At 32.5% G+C, this 15895-nt stretch overlaps 1 protein-coding gene across 4 annotated transcripts in view; it reads left to right on the top strand.

Moving 5' to 3' along the window:
- STXBP5 (syntaxin binding protein 5) overlaps nt 1-15895 on the top strand; it is a gene marked incomplete at both ends in the record, with an annotated part of 167040 nt that overhangs the window by 75757 nt on the left and 75388 nt on the right. For all 4 annotated transcript variants that reach the window (XM_080700550.1, XM_080700551.1, XM_080700552.1 and 1 more), the window contains one exon: nt 10302-10380. In XM_080700550.1, the coding sequence (XP_080556676.1) occupies nt 10302-10380 (79 nt within the window). The remainder of the gene's footprint in view (nt 1-10301; nt 10381-15895) is intronic.

Here is a 15895-nt window from a genome sequence, read left to right on the forward strand (position 1 = left end):
AAGCCAACTTTGTGCACCCACTGCTAGTGATAGCAGTCTCAGGCCTGCTTTGTTAATAACTGTTTTCTTCACAAGTAGGGTGTATGAAACCTGTTAGACATTTTCAAAATTAGGTTGTTCATTAAAATCAGATTAAGAAAGCTCGTTTTGAGATTTGGAATCTGTATTTCTTTATTAATCAGCATTCTCCATATTTTAATATCTTGAAAAGTATAGAAAAATAGTATTAAAGGAACTGCTCTAGACAGAATGATCATAGACATAAGGCTAACTCAGGTAATTTAGTAAGATTCTATTTCAAAGCAAAAACAATTTTAAAAGGCTGGGAGTATAGTTTGAAGGTAGAATGGCTCTTGAGTTCAATCCCCAGTACCTGCCTACATAGGAACTGTGTTATTAACTGATAGTAACTGAAAAGACTCTCTAATTATCTCTGATATTTCATTGCTAGCTTTAAATATAAGTATGCCGAGCATGGTGGTGCACACTTGTAATCCCCATGCTTGGAAGACAGAGACAGGAGGATCGCACAGGTTCAAAGCCAGCCTCAGCTGGCTTAAGAGACCTTGTTTCCAAATAAAATATAAAATAGGTCTGGGAGTGTAGCCCAGAGGTAGAAGGGTTCCATCCCCAGTACCACCAAAAAATAAAAAATAAAAAATATATATATATGTGTGTGTGTGATTGCTTTTAAAAATGAATCTATTATGAATTATTACAATGTGAAAATTAAAGAAATTAAAATTAGAAAATAGTTGTATTTACCTTTTTGTCTGGGAAGAATAGCAATATTGCCTTTGCATCTTGAAGTTTATTGATTTTTATCTTTTTTTTAAAGAATAGTAGTAGACCTGGAGAAGGGGGGGAGAGGTATAGCTCTGTGGTAAAGTACTTGCCTAGCTAGCATTTATAAACGCCCAAGGTTTAATTCCCAGTACAGCAGGAAAATAAATAAATAAGCCTTTTATCAGAAGAATCTGTTTGCCATGTTTCTTCAGTTCTTAAAACCAGAACATTTCCTAAGCCATATTTTGAATTTTATATCTGGTAAATTATAAGAATTACACATCAGTTATTTTGTACAATGTACCTCAGTATTGTATGATGCTTCTTTTTTCTTCTTACGTTTTCTTTTTATATTTATTTTTATATACTTTTATTTGTGCATTGTAGTCTTACATCCTAATGTAAGTCATGTTGACAGTGACAGACATCAACACAGCACTTGGGCCCCTTTACAGCTTCCCCTACTCCCCTCCCCATACAAAGTACTGAGATCAACATGGTATTTTTACATATGTACATATAGTCAGTGTTGTAATTCCTTCAATGAACTCTCACCTCCCTGGCTCCATGAGGTTTCTCCTCCATTATCTGGAGTCCCTCTGGTATCCCCATTACTCCTTAGTTCCTGCAGATTAGAGAAAACATATGACTTTTCACTTTCTGTAACTGGCTACTCTCACTTAGCATACTGTTCTCCAGCTCCTACCATTTTTTGTGCAAATGACATAACTTTGTTCTTCTATATTGCTGAGTAGAATTTCATTTTGTGTATTTCCCATAATTTTGTAATCCATTCATCTGTTGGACACCTACATTGATTCCATAATTTGGCTATTTTGAGTTGTGCTGCTATGAACATGGGTATCCATGTATTACTATAGATGTCCAGTGTGTCCTCTTTGGAAAATGATTAGGTTCATGTAGCACTTTTGGGGCAGCATATCCCAGTAAGATTGATAAATTCTTTTTGTCTCTTTTCAAATGGAGCTTGGTTTTTAATTTTTTTCATATTGGTAACATCTTATATCCTGATCTTTTGATTAAGTTTTTTGTGCTATGTCTCCTATTGTTGTTATTCTTTTCACTTTGAAATTAATATTTCTATTAAATGTGCAATCAATAAGTACTTTGGTTTTAATTAGGTTTTTTGAGACTGTATACTATTCCCCTTCAAACTCTTACCCTATATAGTTTTGACATCTGTTAATGTTTCTTGGATGACTATGTGAAATGATGGTTTTCCATCTAATTTTAATTATTTTTATATTATAAACTTTAAGCTTTTGAGAGCAGATATTAGAAAGTTAAAAAAGTGTCTTCAGTGTTTGTAGTGTCTTAGAAAATGGTTACTATATAAAATTATTTTTAAACTAATAATACAAAGAGTATTTGATTTATGTTATCTCAAAATTAGAATCCAAACAAAATATAAGTAGATTTCCCCCCCTGTGGTGTTAAAAAGTAGAAAGGCCTTTACTGTATAATATAATTATAGATGGCAAACATTTTATTTCATAAGGTTTTATATAAATAATTTTATAAATTTTATATAAATTCATATTTGTATTAATTTTTTTCAAAAGTTCTAATGATATTGCTTACTTCATAGTTTACTGTTAATGGTAAATAACCTTCCAAAGCTTTCTTCTTATTTTTTTGGTGGTGGTAGATAACCTAACAAACAAACTTATATTGACAGATGAGTTTCATGGCAAAACTAAGTCCATTTTGATACATTAAAATGAAAAATATATTTTTGCATATATTGTATGATAATATGCATGTGTATGTATATATACATGTATGTTTTTGATACATCATTTTCAGAATATTGACTATCTGATATATTGAAATTTAGTTCTTTTTTATTGCTATCTTCTATTGTATTGTCATGCTATTAATATAATTTAGTCATTTTTGGAAATTACTTTTAATGTGCCAGACTTTGAAATTTAGTATGTTTTCTTTTTTTAAACTTAAACCTTGTCTAATGGCTGTTCAAGTCTCGTAGTCCTAAAAAGCATTTGCAGTATTACCTTGATAGCCAGGAACTCATTGTTTTAGGACTCTTATTAGTGCTTTACTGTGATATTTAATGTTGCCATATTTTGTGTTTAAAATAGTCAAATTATCCTTGAAAAATATGTTCATGAGACATTAATATTATATCAATCTAATAGGATTTTAAAGCTAGAAGACTTGTGGTTAAGTTTTAGTTCCATAATTTATGGCTCTGTGAATTTCGGGAAGTCAAGTTGACATTTCTGAACCTCATTATTCTCATCTATAAATAGAGATAATAATGGAACTTAATGGAGTCTCTTCATATAGTTGTGAGGATTATATTTACTTATTCATTTAATAAATATTTATTGGTTCTAATATGTAATAAAGACTTCTAGATTGTGAATCAAATAAGCATATGTAAGTGAAAGTACTTGGGAATTAAGTGTTATGTGTAATTCTAATTAGCATAATTCTGGAAATTGTTTTCTTCCTAAGAAAAATTGTTCCTCACTTGTAATTGTTTACCTCTAGAATAAATTGAAATAGTGCCCCTCAAAATACATTTCATAGATGCTACTGGTTATTGATGACTTGTTTGGTATAAGAAGCCTTTGTTTGATCAAAGAAGTTTTGGAAACACTGAATTAAAGTTGGACTCTTTTCCTTACACTACAGAACACTGATTTTTGACTACCTAAAATAATCAACAGGGATAGCTTTCTTTAATTCAGTTTTGATGAATGTCCAAAAACTTTTCCTTGACAGTTAGTCAACCTGGAATTTACTTCTAACTTTGATGCAGGTGAAATAAATACATTCTGGAGATCATTTCTATTCTCTTGGAGATTTAGTATCATTATATATAAAATGACAAAATTCAGTGAGGTGACTTTCAAGATTTTGTGAATATGTGTAATTAAGTAGAGTTAGGCTTCATACACTGACTATGCAAAGCCATTTCACTTTGATGGACTGCAGATTCTGTATTTATGTATGGTAAATAAAAGGATAAGCGCTGCTTCTTTATTTTGCTCTCTCTCTTATGGCAGATAGGCTTTCATTATTTAGGAGGAAGTAACTTTGATAGTCCTAGCATGACTCACATTCTTACCCTGAAGCTGCAACCTTGTTACGGAATCTGCTGGACCTGAGCCTCACCTGGTCTCCCTTGTAGCTCAGGCTGGTGATGGTGTTTCAGAATGAGATTTTCTGTGATTGTCAGCTTCACCAGAATCATATGATTTCCTAAGGAAATGAAGAGACTAGGCAGTCAAAATCAGTAGCTATCCACAATACCGAATGACATTTTAAAATGAGTTTCCATCAATCTTGTTATCAACAAGTAAACCATAATTAGGGAAACTTTTTTCTTTCTTTCTTTCTTTTTTTTGTGGTACTGGAGGTGGAAGCCAGGGGCTTTTCTACCTCTGGACTATACTCCCAGACCTCTTTTTACATTTTATTTGGAAGCAGGGTCTCACTAAATTGCTGAGAGCCTCACTAAGTAGCTGAGGCTGGCTTTGAACCTGTGTGATCCTCCTGTCCCTGCCTCCCAAGCACTGGGATTACAAGCATGCCCCTTTTCATATTAGTATTATTAAAATCAATAATATGGTTCTCTGGTTTAGCACTTTATTTTCTAGAAAATTATTCTAGTAGAAATGTAATGAGAGTTATATGAGTAATTTTATTAGGAACCATATTAAAAACAAGTAAAATTAATTTGATAATGAACTTTAGGCCTCATATGCAAAAATACTTTATCATGTAATCAAACATATCAGATGGAGATATACATATTCTTATTGTATCAGGCCTTTGGACTATAACATGTATTTACATTCCAACACATTTCAACGAGGACTAGATATATTTCATGTACTCGTCACTTGTGACTGCTGGCTACCATATTGGAGAGCTACTCTGGACTGAGAACATAAGCACAGTGTAACAATTGTGGCAGTAGAACTCTGTCCTACTTTCTAATTGGCAAAACAAAACTTGTCAGTGGCCTTCATTTTTAAGTGAATCTGTACCCATTCAATAGACATTTATTGACAGCTTCCTATATACCGGAGATTAAATACAGAAAATATATTGCCCTTGAAGAGCTTATAGTCAAGTGAATGAAATGATACATAAATTTATAACTATAAATATTGTGGTAAGTGTTAATGAAACAAAGAAGTTCTGTTTATGGTTTTGGGTGAAGGGTATAGTAATCGTTTACAAATTCAAGACATGTGAACTGGAGTATTATAGAAAAGATCAGGACAAGGTTTTCTTTTTTTCTTTTGCGGTATTGGGAATTGAACACAGGGTCATTATACCTTTGAGCTACACCCCCAGCCCTAATTTTTATTCTTTATTTTAAAATAGGGTCTCACTAAGTTGTAGAAAGCCTCACTAAGTAACTGAGGCTAGCTGCAAACCTGCAATCCTACTGTCTCAGACTCCCAAGTACTGGGATTACAAGCATGCACCATCACACTTAGCAAGGTTATTTCAGTGAGGAAGAAAAGGTGCAAGATGTAATCAAAAGCAAAATGATAAGCCAAATGTTGTGGTGGCACACACCTGTAGTTCCAGTATTTGGGAGGCTGAGATGGGAGAATCTCAGGTCTGAGGACAGCCTCAGCAAGTTTTGTCAACCTAGCGAGACCTTGTTGCAAAATTAAAATAGTGCTGGAGGTGTACCTTGGAGGTAGACTGCCTGTGTTTAAATCCCAGTACCAAAGAAAAGTGTGTTTTATATATATATATTTTAAAGCTGCTAATAATCGAATACAATCAGTTTATGATTTCTTTGAGCAAGTAGTGGGAAATGAAAATAGAGCCACATGTATAAAGGCAAGATTATACAAGTATGTGAAAAATTTGGACTTTATAATGGAGACCTAGTAAATAAGTTTGCAGTAAAAAAAAACAAATTTTACATCTTGTAAATAACATTTTTATTGTAGTATATCAGGTGATCTCAGGGCAGAAGAGGATGACCAATTAGGAAGCTCTTGCATTAATAAATAAGTGCTCAATATTTCAGTTGTGACAGAGGAAATAGGAAGAAAGGGACATGCATACGTGGTTTAATTAGTGTCGGTAGGGCTTGGATCAGTTCACTGTGGCTGGTTGAGAAGGGATCAGGAAAACAAGGGTCAGTAAAGACAAGAAATACCACAAGAAATACCACGTGGCCTGGAGGTTTATGTGCATTAGTCAGATTTGTAATTCAAATCTTTTCATTGATTTGTCAAGGCAATTCAGGGGTAGTTAAAAGAAGCAGCACAGGTTTTTGCTTCACCAGTGGCCTTAGTACTTAAGTGTAGTGACATCTAGTGGTAAATGAAAGAAATCTGGTGATCTAAATATTCTTCAATTTATATGTTCCTTATAAAATCATATCTGATGCCTTATTTGATTTCATTTAGAAGATGGTTAGTCTAGGGTTACAGATTAATTAACTTTTCTGGACCAGGAGCAATAATCAGTGACATAATTTAAAATATTTGAGTTAACACCAGGTGTGGTGGCCCATGCTTGTAATCCTAGTACTTAGGTGGCTGAGGCAGGAGGATCGCAGGTTTGCAGTCAGCCTCAGCTACTTAGTGAGGCCCTCCACAACTTAGACCCAGTTTCAAAATAAAGAATAAAAAATGGGGGTATGGGTGTAGTTCAGAGGTAGAATGCCCCATACTGCAAATAAATAAATAAATAAATAAATAAATAAATAAATAAATATAGTAAATAATTGAGTTAGAAAAATGTTCGAATATTCTGATCAAATGCACTCACTGGTTAAGCAAAATTAACAAGGATTGTCATTATTAAAAACGAACTTTTATTGATAGAGATAATGAAAATTCTCCATTAGAATTTTTAGGGAGCAAAAAAGGAAATGTTAACTCCAAACGAATAATAATGAGTGGATTTAAACTTCATTATAAGTTTAAATGCTAACATACAATGAAACAACATAAACTATTGAGCAAAACAAAAAAGCTAAAATTTTCATTTCTAGCCAGGGTTTAAGGTACATTCTTAGACTTGCAAGGATTTAGTTAACACATCATCAAATGACATTTAAAAAAAATTGATCCAGCCATTGAAAGATTGGTGTTGAATGTAGAAATAAGCTAATGAGTTACTTCTGAATGATTTGCTTCATAAAAAAGCGTACAACAATAATTTTTGAAGATTAATGTAAAGTTTTTTTTTATTCTAAATTATATCAGACTACTTACTACTCCATAGAGTTTTGTCTGATAGAGAAAGGACAAAGATCTGCTGGTGTTCATGAACAAAAATTTAATTTTTTATTAAAAGATCGTATGTTTCTGAACAGAGCAGAATATAGATTGAAAATTTTAATTTGTTCCCTGTGCAACACTAGGGTCTACTTTTCCGATTTACATTACCTTATCCTATATATATATTTTCAATTAATTTTCCCACTTCCACAATCCAGTTTTTCCCACATGGTCCTTTCCAGTTGTTTGATATTCTCTTCTCCTTCACTACCACTAATACCTTCTTCGTTCTTTAAAATTGGGTTGCCTCTTGGACATTCAAGATTCGGCTGCAACATCATTTCTTCATAAGGTGGGGAAAGTGTTGATCCCCTAGGACCTTAAATTAAGACAAGATTAGATGTTTCATTACTAGTTAATAGACACATACTTATAAAATTTTAATATAATAAAGGTGGCATTTCATAGCAGTGGGGAAATAATAGTGGCTCAGTCAGTGTGACTGTAGGGACATATTTATGTCAAAACTTATGACATTCTAAACTTGTGTGCACTTCCTTGTCTGGTAGTTGCAACCCAGTAAAGCTATTAAAATAGCACTTAGATGATTGACACTTTAACTTCCCTATGTGAAGACACCATTCAGAAAATAAATATAGTAAATGAAACTATAAATCAGGTACATAAAAGTGGAGGAACGGGGGGTGTAATTTTGGTGTGGGCAAGAACAATCCGAAGTGTAAAATTAAAGAGAAAAATGACTAAAAAGACAAATAGTTTTTTTACACAAATACCTATGTCATGATATAAAAATGATATTGTACCATACCAGTCTCTTTCCCCTCAGCTTTTCCTCACATTAGCGCCCCAATTTCTTTTCCTGCCATATCAAGTGGACCTTGTCAAAAATCTGTAAGATGTTCTAACAAAATAGGTATTTTTCTAAAATCATATGTATTAATACAGACATATGCACACATGGTATTTTTTTCTGGTCATTGTATTACTAAAATTGAGATTTGTCTTTTTTAACATTGTTCTTATTTTTTTAGTTCTTATTTTAGAATTTTATTGGTTCAATTAATCCATTAATGAGGCTTAAATTGATACATTTATATGTGCATACAACATCACTTAGTGTGCATGTTGCTTTTTTAATCACTATACTTTAAGAAAGTTCTTCCTATTTTTCTGTCATAGCTCCCAATTTCTTTTTAATGACCATGTAATAGCTAATAGTTTGTATCATAGTTTACTCCTCTATTCCAAATTAATGAGCATTTAGTTAGTCTTTAGTTCTTAATTGCTACAAATTATGCAGCACATAACCATCCCATCCCTATACATGTTCCTAGGAACTGGTACTTTTGTTTTTATAGAATAAATGTTTAAGAGTACAGTTGCTGCTTTTAAAAGGTGAAGGCTTACTTACTCATATTTTATATACCTTCATTGCATTGTAATCATACATCATAATGAGGTTCAAAGTGAAAAAGACATGTACACAGGTCTATTCAGGTAACACCCACTACCTACCTCTACCTCTAAATAGGTACAGGTTTATTCACAGTGTACTCTTGAGTCAGATTCAGTAATTATGTCTTTCTCTGAACTTGACCATTTCATTTGTTAACATGCATTTTGTTTATATATTTCTTTGTAATTCTTTTCCTGATTCTGTGATGTGACTCTTTTTTTTTTTTTTTTTTTTTGGTCCATCTAGCTAAAGGCTTGTTTCATTTTTTTCATCTCAAAGTATATTTGAATTTTTATTTTGACTTTTGCCTTTAACCCATTGGTTATTAGTAATGGGTTGTTTAATTTTCACTTTTTTTAAGTGTCTCCATTTTTTTCCCTGCTACTGATTTTTAATTTTGTTTGGTTTGAGAACTTATTTTGTATGTATTCTTGTAAGTTTGACTGAAATTTATTTTATTGTCTTGCATTCAGTCTGTTCCACAGATGTTTTTGTTTACTCGGGGAGATGTCTATTTTTCTTAGTGGAATGTTCTATAGATGTCTGTTAGGTCTAGGTAGTTTTATGTTCTTTAAATCCTCTCTTGTCAATATTCTATTCAGTTATCTGCTGCATTATTGAAAATGGGGTATTGAAGTTTACAACTATTGTTTTTGATTTGTCTATTTCCTTTTTATTGTTGTCAGTTTTTTCTCATTTTTGTACTCTGATATGAGGTACATCTATATTTATAATTGTTCTTTCTGATGACTGACCCTTGACAAAAGTACTCTCTTAGACTACTAATTGACATATAAATTGATAAGCATTCCTACAATATAGTTTTACCCAGATAATCTTTTTTAGGAATTTATTTCAAGGAGACAATTATTAATTTGTTCACGCATTAAATGATTATTAAGTTCCCACTACCTGCCAAGCAGAGGTACAATAGAAAGTACCCACATACACTAAAAAAGCTTTCTTGTCTGGATTTGCATTCTTGTTGGTTGCCAGACAGCAAAAACAGAACAAGAAAAAGATGCAGCAAATATAAAGTATATTAAAGTGCGATAAGTGCTATAGTGGAAAAAATAAATCTGTGATAGAAGATGGGAGGTGTTAGGGTAGGAGTATGTCAAGGACTCCTAAGGGCATTCCCAAGTTTGGTGATTTGCCAAGAGAAATGTAATAATGTTAAGAAAGGACAGAAAATATATCTTAGTTTTTTGAGTTTTTTTGTAGTTTTGACTGTAAACATCTAGAAATAAATCATAAACCTTTTTACAAAAATTAAAATTTTTGATAAAATACATTTCTGACATTCTATAGAGATTGGTATATTTTAGTAATCTTGTGGGCATTACAATGAATGAATTTTACCTTAGGAGAATAAATTTAAGAGAATTTATTAGCATAGTGTTTAATTTTATATTCTGTCTCATTTGAGTAAAAATTTGATTTAGATTTATTTTTCTCAAGTCTTGGTATTTTCAAAGTTATATTCATTTAGTAAATTGAAATTTTGTTTTCCTTATCTCTTATTAAGAACATTGTGAACACTCATTTTCTTAGAATTTTATGATATGTTATTAATTTATTTGTTTTGCTTTTCATTAGTGAATTTTAAATAGTAATTTTGCTTGATCATTTAAAACATATCTTATTTTGTATTAATACTTCTTTCAAAATCACTTTAAAATGTTTCATAGTGAATTTCATTATATTTCACTTTGATTTGTGAACTATAAGAATTTAAGAGTAACTTAGAATTTTAGAATTTAATGCAGGAAAATATATTTTAGGAAAACAGTTAAAGGACGGGAAGAAGCCAGAGCCATGCAAACCCATCCTCAAGGTGGAATACAAAACGACAAGATCTGGGTAAGATTTTACTACATTGCCAGTATTCATTGTATGCAATTACTCAAAAGGTAGGGGAGACTACTTGATCATTATTTTCAAATATCTACTTTGGAATGTTCTAGCCTAGTCCTAGATTGTATGCTTTCTCTATTTAATAAAAGATAAAATTAGTAAATTTTGAATAGAATACTATGTGTTCTTTCTGTTTTGTACTTTTTCTGTGTATTGTGGAGAGTCTGAATTATTTTACTTGTCAAACTTCATCCTTATAGTAGATTATTCTTTGGAAATAGTAGTGTACATTCACAAGTGGAATTGTGAAAATTGTGGAATAAGCAGTGAAGGAAAAAGATATAAAATTTAACCTATCTATTAATTATGAAAGTTATATATATACTTCAGAAATTAAATCTCATAAGCATATTTTACAATTACAGAAATATAGTTTATTATTAAAAGAAAGTTTGTCAGTTGTATTTAAAGACAGTTATCACTATATGAAATAGGTATGAGAATTGGGTGATTATAATTTAAGTATTATATACATATATTTGCAAATATATAGTATATATCAAATGTTATATTTAAAAATATAAAGGAAAGCCTGGTGTGGTGGTGCACGCTTGTAATCCCAGCATTCGGGAGGCTGAGACAGAAGGATCATGGTTAGTGGTCAGCCTCAGCTAGTTAGTGAGGCCCGTTATAACTCAATGAGATCCTGTTTCAAAATAAAGAATAAAACATAGGGCTTGGGGTGTAGCTCAGAGATAGAATGCCCCTGGGTCCCCCCCCCCCCCTCTCTCTCTCTCTCTATATATATATATATATATATATATAGAGAGAGAGAGAGAGAGAGAGAGAGAGAGAGGGAGGGAGGGAGGGAGAGAGAGAGATCTTTTGAACTTTTTTTTTTTAATTCCACATCTCTTTAACTTCCAGAGGAACCCTTTTGTTTATGTTCTAGTTACTCAGGATAAGTATGTAGTTTTATTTACCATGGATATATGAGAGGAAATTTATATAACATAGTGTAGTTTTTTTCAAATTGTCCTCCTTGGACCAGTAGCATTAGCTGAGAACTTATTATAAATGCAGAATCTCCTTTTCATTTCTTATCATTGTAATTTGGGTTGATTCTCTTTTTTTGTTAAGTTGGATAGTGATTTATACATCTTGTTTATTTTTTCAAGAAACCAGCTTTTGGTTTTGTTGATTTTCTGAATTTTTTTATTCTCTACTTTGTTAATTTCTGCTCTTATTTTAATAATTTCCTGTCATCTACTGGCTTTGAGGTTAGATTGTTCGTGTTTTTCAAGAACTTTGAGGCGTGTCATTAGGTTGTTTGGTTATTTTCTCTTCCTCTTATATGAGCACTCAGTGCTATGAATTTTCCTCTTAATATTGCTCTAAAGTGTCCCATAGGTTTTGATATGCTGTATTTCTACTTTTGTTTGTTTCTAGAAATTTCTTTATTTCACCCCTCATTTCTTCTATGACCCATTCTTCATTCGACAGTGTGATGTTCAGTCTCCACATGTTTATGTGATTTCTCTGGGTCTCCTTATAGTTGATTTCTAGTTTCATTCCATTATATTCTGAAAAGACATAGGAAATTATGTCACATTTTTTAAATTTGCTAGTGCTCACTTTGTGTAACAGGATGTGATCTATTTTGGAGAAGGTTCCCTGAGCAACTGAGAAAACTGAACTCTGCTATAGTTGGGTGGAATATTCTATATGTATCTAGTAGATCCATTTGATTAATGGTGTTCTTTAGGTCTGAGGCATCTTTACTGACCTTTTGCCTAGAAGGTCGGTCCAATGGTGTGAGGGGTGTCGAAGTCTCCCAGTATTATTGTTACTGAATGTCATGGAGATTTTTTTTTATGGTAGTAGCTGCATTTATGTTTGGAGATAAATGTTTACTTTATATTTCTTCTTGCTGGATTGTTCCTTTTACCAGTAAAAATGACCTGCTTTATCTCTTCTAATAAACTCAGGCTTGAAGTCTAACTTGTCTGATATCATAGCTGTTACTCCTGTTTGTCTTTGAGTTCTGTTGGCATGGATAACCTTGCTCTAGCCCTTTACCTTTATTTTGTTACTATCTCTACTTGTAAGATGTGTTTCTTGCAGGCAGCAGACAGATGAGTTCTGGCTTTTCATTTATTTTGCCACGTTATGTCTTTTTAATTGGGGATTTGAGGTCATTTATGTTTAGTGTGATTGAAGAAATTCAAATGGCCAATAAATGCATGAAAAAATGTTCAGCATCATTAGCAATCAGAGAGATGCAAATCAAAACTACCCTGAGATTACTCTAACTAGAATAGCAATCATTCAAAGCACAACAACAACGAATGCTGGAGATGATGTAAAGAAGTAGGAACTCTTAATACATTGTTGGTGGGATTGCAAATTAGTGTAACCACTGTGGAAAACAGGTTGGAGGATCCTTAGAAGAATGGGAATGAACTTAAAATATGATCCAACAATACCACTTCTGGGTATCTACTCTAAAGAAAGGAAACCAAACTATCAAACTAATGCATGTGTATCTATCTTTATAGCTGCATAATTTACCATTGTCAAACTATGGAACCAGCCTCTGACCATCAACAGATGAATGGATTACAAAACTATGGGATATGTACACAATGGAATTTTACTCAGCCATAAAGAAAAACAATTATGTCACTTACAGGGAAATAGATGCAACTGGAGGACAATATACTAAGTTAGATTAGTCAGTCACAAAAAATAAGAAATTGTATGCTCTCTCTAATATGTGGAAGCTAGGGAGAAAATGGGTCATAGGAGGAACTCTAGATGAAGAAGGAGATACTATAGATGAGCAAATAAGGCAACCTAACTGAGGGGATGGGAGGGAGGAAGAGGGAAATTCTTTAATGCACATGATGTACTTTAACAAACATATCAAAGTCAATCACTAAGCCAAACATGAGAAGGAGGGATGGGGTGGGAAATTGGTAAGGGCTAATTGGGTGATATGTGTATGTATGTCTCTACCATCTTGTATCCCATTGTAGGACTATAATACACCAATAAAACTTTTTAAAAGAAATAAATGCAGAATCTCAGATTCCACACCTCTCCCAACTACTGAATCATAACTTGGGGTGGGGAAGGGGGGCAGCAATCCTTTTTAATGGAGCTGCAGGTGATTCTGATGGCACTGAAATTTGGAGCAAGTGGATATATATTAGTTTGTGAACACTGGTATTAGAACTGTCCCATTCCTATTTTTTTAAATATGTTTTTGTAATCTAACCTTTCCCTGCCTTTTTTTGAAAAAAAGTCACTAGGCTAAAAAAAAAAATCATAAAATTTTTTCTTTCATCTCCTCTAGCCTTCCCCTTCAATCCAATAGGATTGTGTTCAGACAATAGGTTTAATGAACTTCAAGAGTTGTAGCATCTACTTAATTGACGTTGACATCTCTCACTGTGTGAATTTTGGCATGGAATTATTTTGCTGCTTTGACTTCAGTGTCCTCACTTATGACATGCATGTATAATTGGTCAGAAGGTCGTCATAATGAATTAATGAAATGCTTATGTATACAAAATATTTTACTCATTGCCTGGAACATAGAAGTGTATAAGTGTTTGAGAAACAGTTTATTATTAGGAAACCTTCTGCCACCAATTTGTTTTTATCATGTTTGTTCTGTGGCAGAAAAATTAAAATAAGAAACAAATGGTAAGAAAAAGAAGCAAACCAGAAAAATAACATTTATCATATATCATAAAATGAATTATTTAAATCTTTAAGCTAACAATATTAATTACCTTATAAATTCTTATCAATTTATTTTAACAAATATTGATTGACAATAAAGACAAAAATCTAGGGAATATTTCTTATCTCTTTGTTTTGTTTCATCTGTTTCAGTTCTCACTTCTATATAATATTTATGAATTCCAGTTTCTTCAGAAGAGATGGCAAGCAGTGGCTTTTCTTTCATAGGATTAGAAATTTTATGCTTTCTTCTTCTGTAGGCATTTGTAGATGCTATTTAATAATTCCATGGGATCACCTCTTGTAACAGTCTCCTTCAGTTTCTCAATTTTCTTTATTGTTTAAACCTGGGATATGAAATTCAATAAATTAAATTGTTTTTCTTTTAATTCCACAGTTTCTTTCTTTAAACTAGTTCCCTAGATTTCAATGTTGAAATTGAGAACTACTGAACCATGTGTGATGGCACATGCTTTTAATCCTAGTTCTTGGGAGGCTGAGACAGAAGGATTGCAGGTTCTCAGGTAATTAGTGAGGCCCTCTGCAACTTAGTGAGTCTCGGAGGTAAAATACTTCCAGGTTCAATTCCCAGTACCACAAAAAAAAAAAAAAGGAAAAAAAATTGAGAACTACTGCCATCATCATTTTCAAGCTAGAATAGAACCACCTTCTAAAAGTAAAATAGAACCACACTCTAAAAGTAAACTAAGCAGCTCTCACCTTTTTCCCCGTTCCTCACAAGTATCTAGGCTGGTGACAACAGAATGTGCTTATCAGTTTCTGTTGGAAAATCACGAAATTTTAGAATATCATCCTCACCACCTAAAGGTATTCTGTATATTTTTCTCTTTACCTAGAAATTATTCTAGGCACATCCTTTATAGCTTAGCCTAAATCTTACTGCCTTAAGCTTATCCTAGATGCTCTCATGGCTAGACTAGGTGCTTTTGTAATGTACTTAAAGCATCATTGAATGTATAGCAGGTGCAGTAAAAGTTAAGCCTGATTAAAATATGGGGCATACTCATTTCACTTCTGATTGTCCAGCTCCAAGCAGAGTGTTGCTGAATGTGAGGAATTAAAATTGTAATTTCTTTCTGTGCCTTTTTCTCTATAAAATTGGAATAATAGTAGTAGCTACCTCAAAAAATTGTCAAGAAAAATGAGTTAAACACAGCATCTTATATCTTGAACTCAAGAATTTTATATAGAGGGTTTGGGTTCTTAAATGCTGAGAAGAAAAAAGTGACCATATATTATTCACTTACTATATAGCAGGTACTTTGCTATGCAATGAATGCATTGTTTCATAATCCATGCAACAACACTGTTAATGGGTACTTTTATTATCTCCATTTAGGGGCATAGATACTGAGTTTAGACAGGTTAAGTAAGTTGGTTCTAAGAAGTAACAGGACTGGAATTTGAACCTAGGTTGACTCCACAATATTTTCTCATGTGGCATAGGTTAGGAAAAAATCAACATACTGATTAATAGGTCACTAGGTTTGCCAAGTACTGGATTATCTTGTAAATTTGTTAGTCCACCAGGTCATCCCCTGAAATTTAAGTCTTTCTAAATATAAGCACTCTAATGTAAACTAAAAGTAAGGAGCTTCCCCATAATTTTTTTTTTTAAAGATTTACCTTCACAACCTAAATTATCTGGTACATTTAAAAAACTATATGGATTGTTCAAAACTATTCTAAGAATAAATTTTTCATAATTATTTGCCTTATCTATATTTTTCTTCTCCAAAAAGCTTTCATT

Source organism: Muscardinus avellanarius, assembly GCF_963383645.1.
Source record: "Muscardinus avellanarius genome assembly, chromosome: 8".
Taxonomy (NCBI): Eukaryota; Metazoa; Chordata; class Mammalia; order Rodentia; family Gliridae; genus Muscardinus; species Muscardinus avellanarius.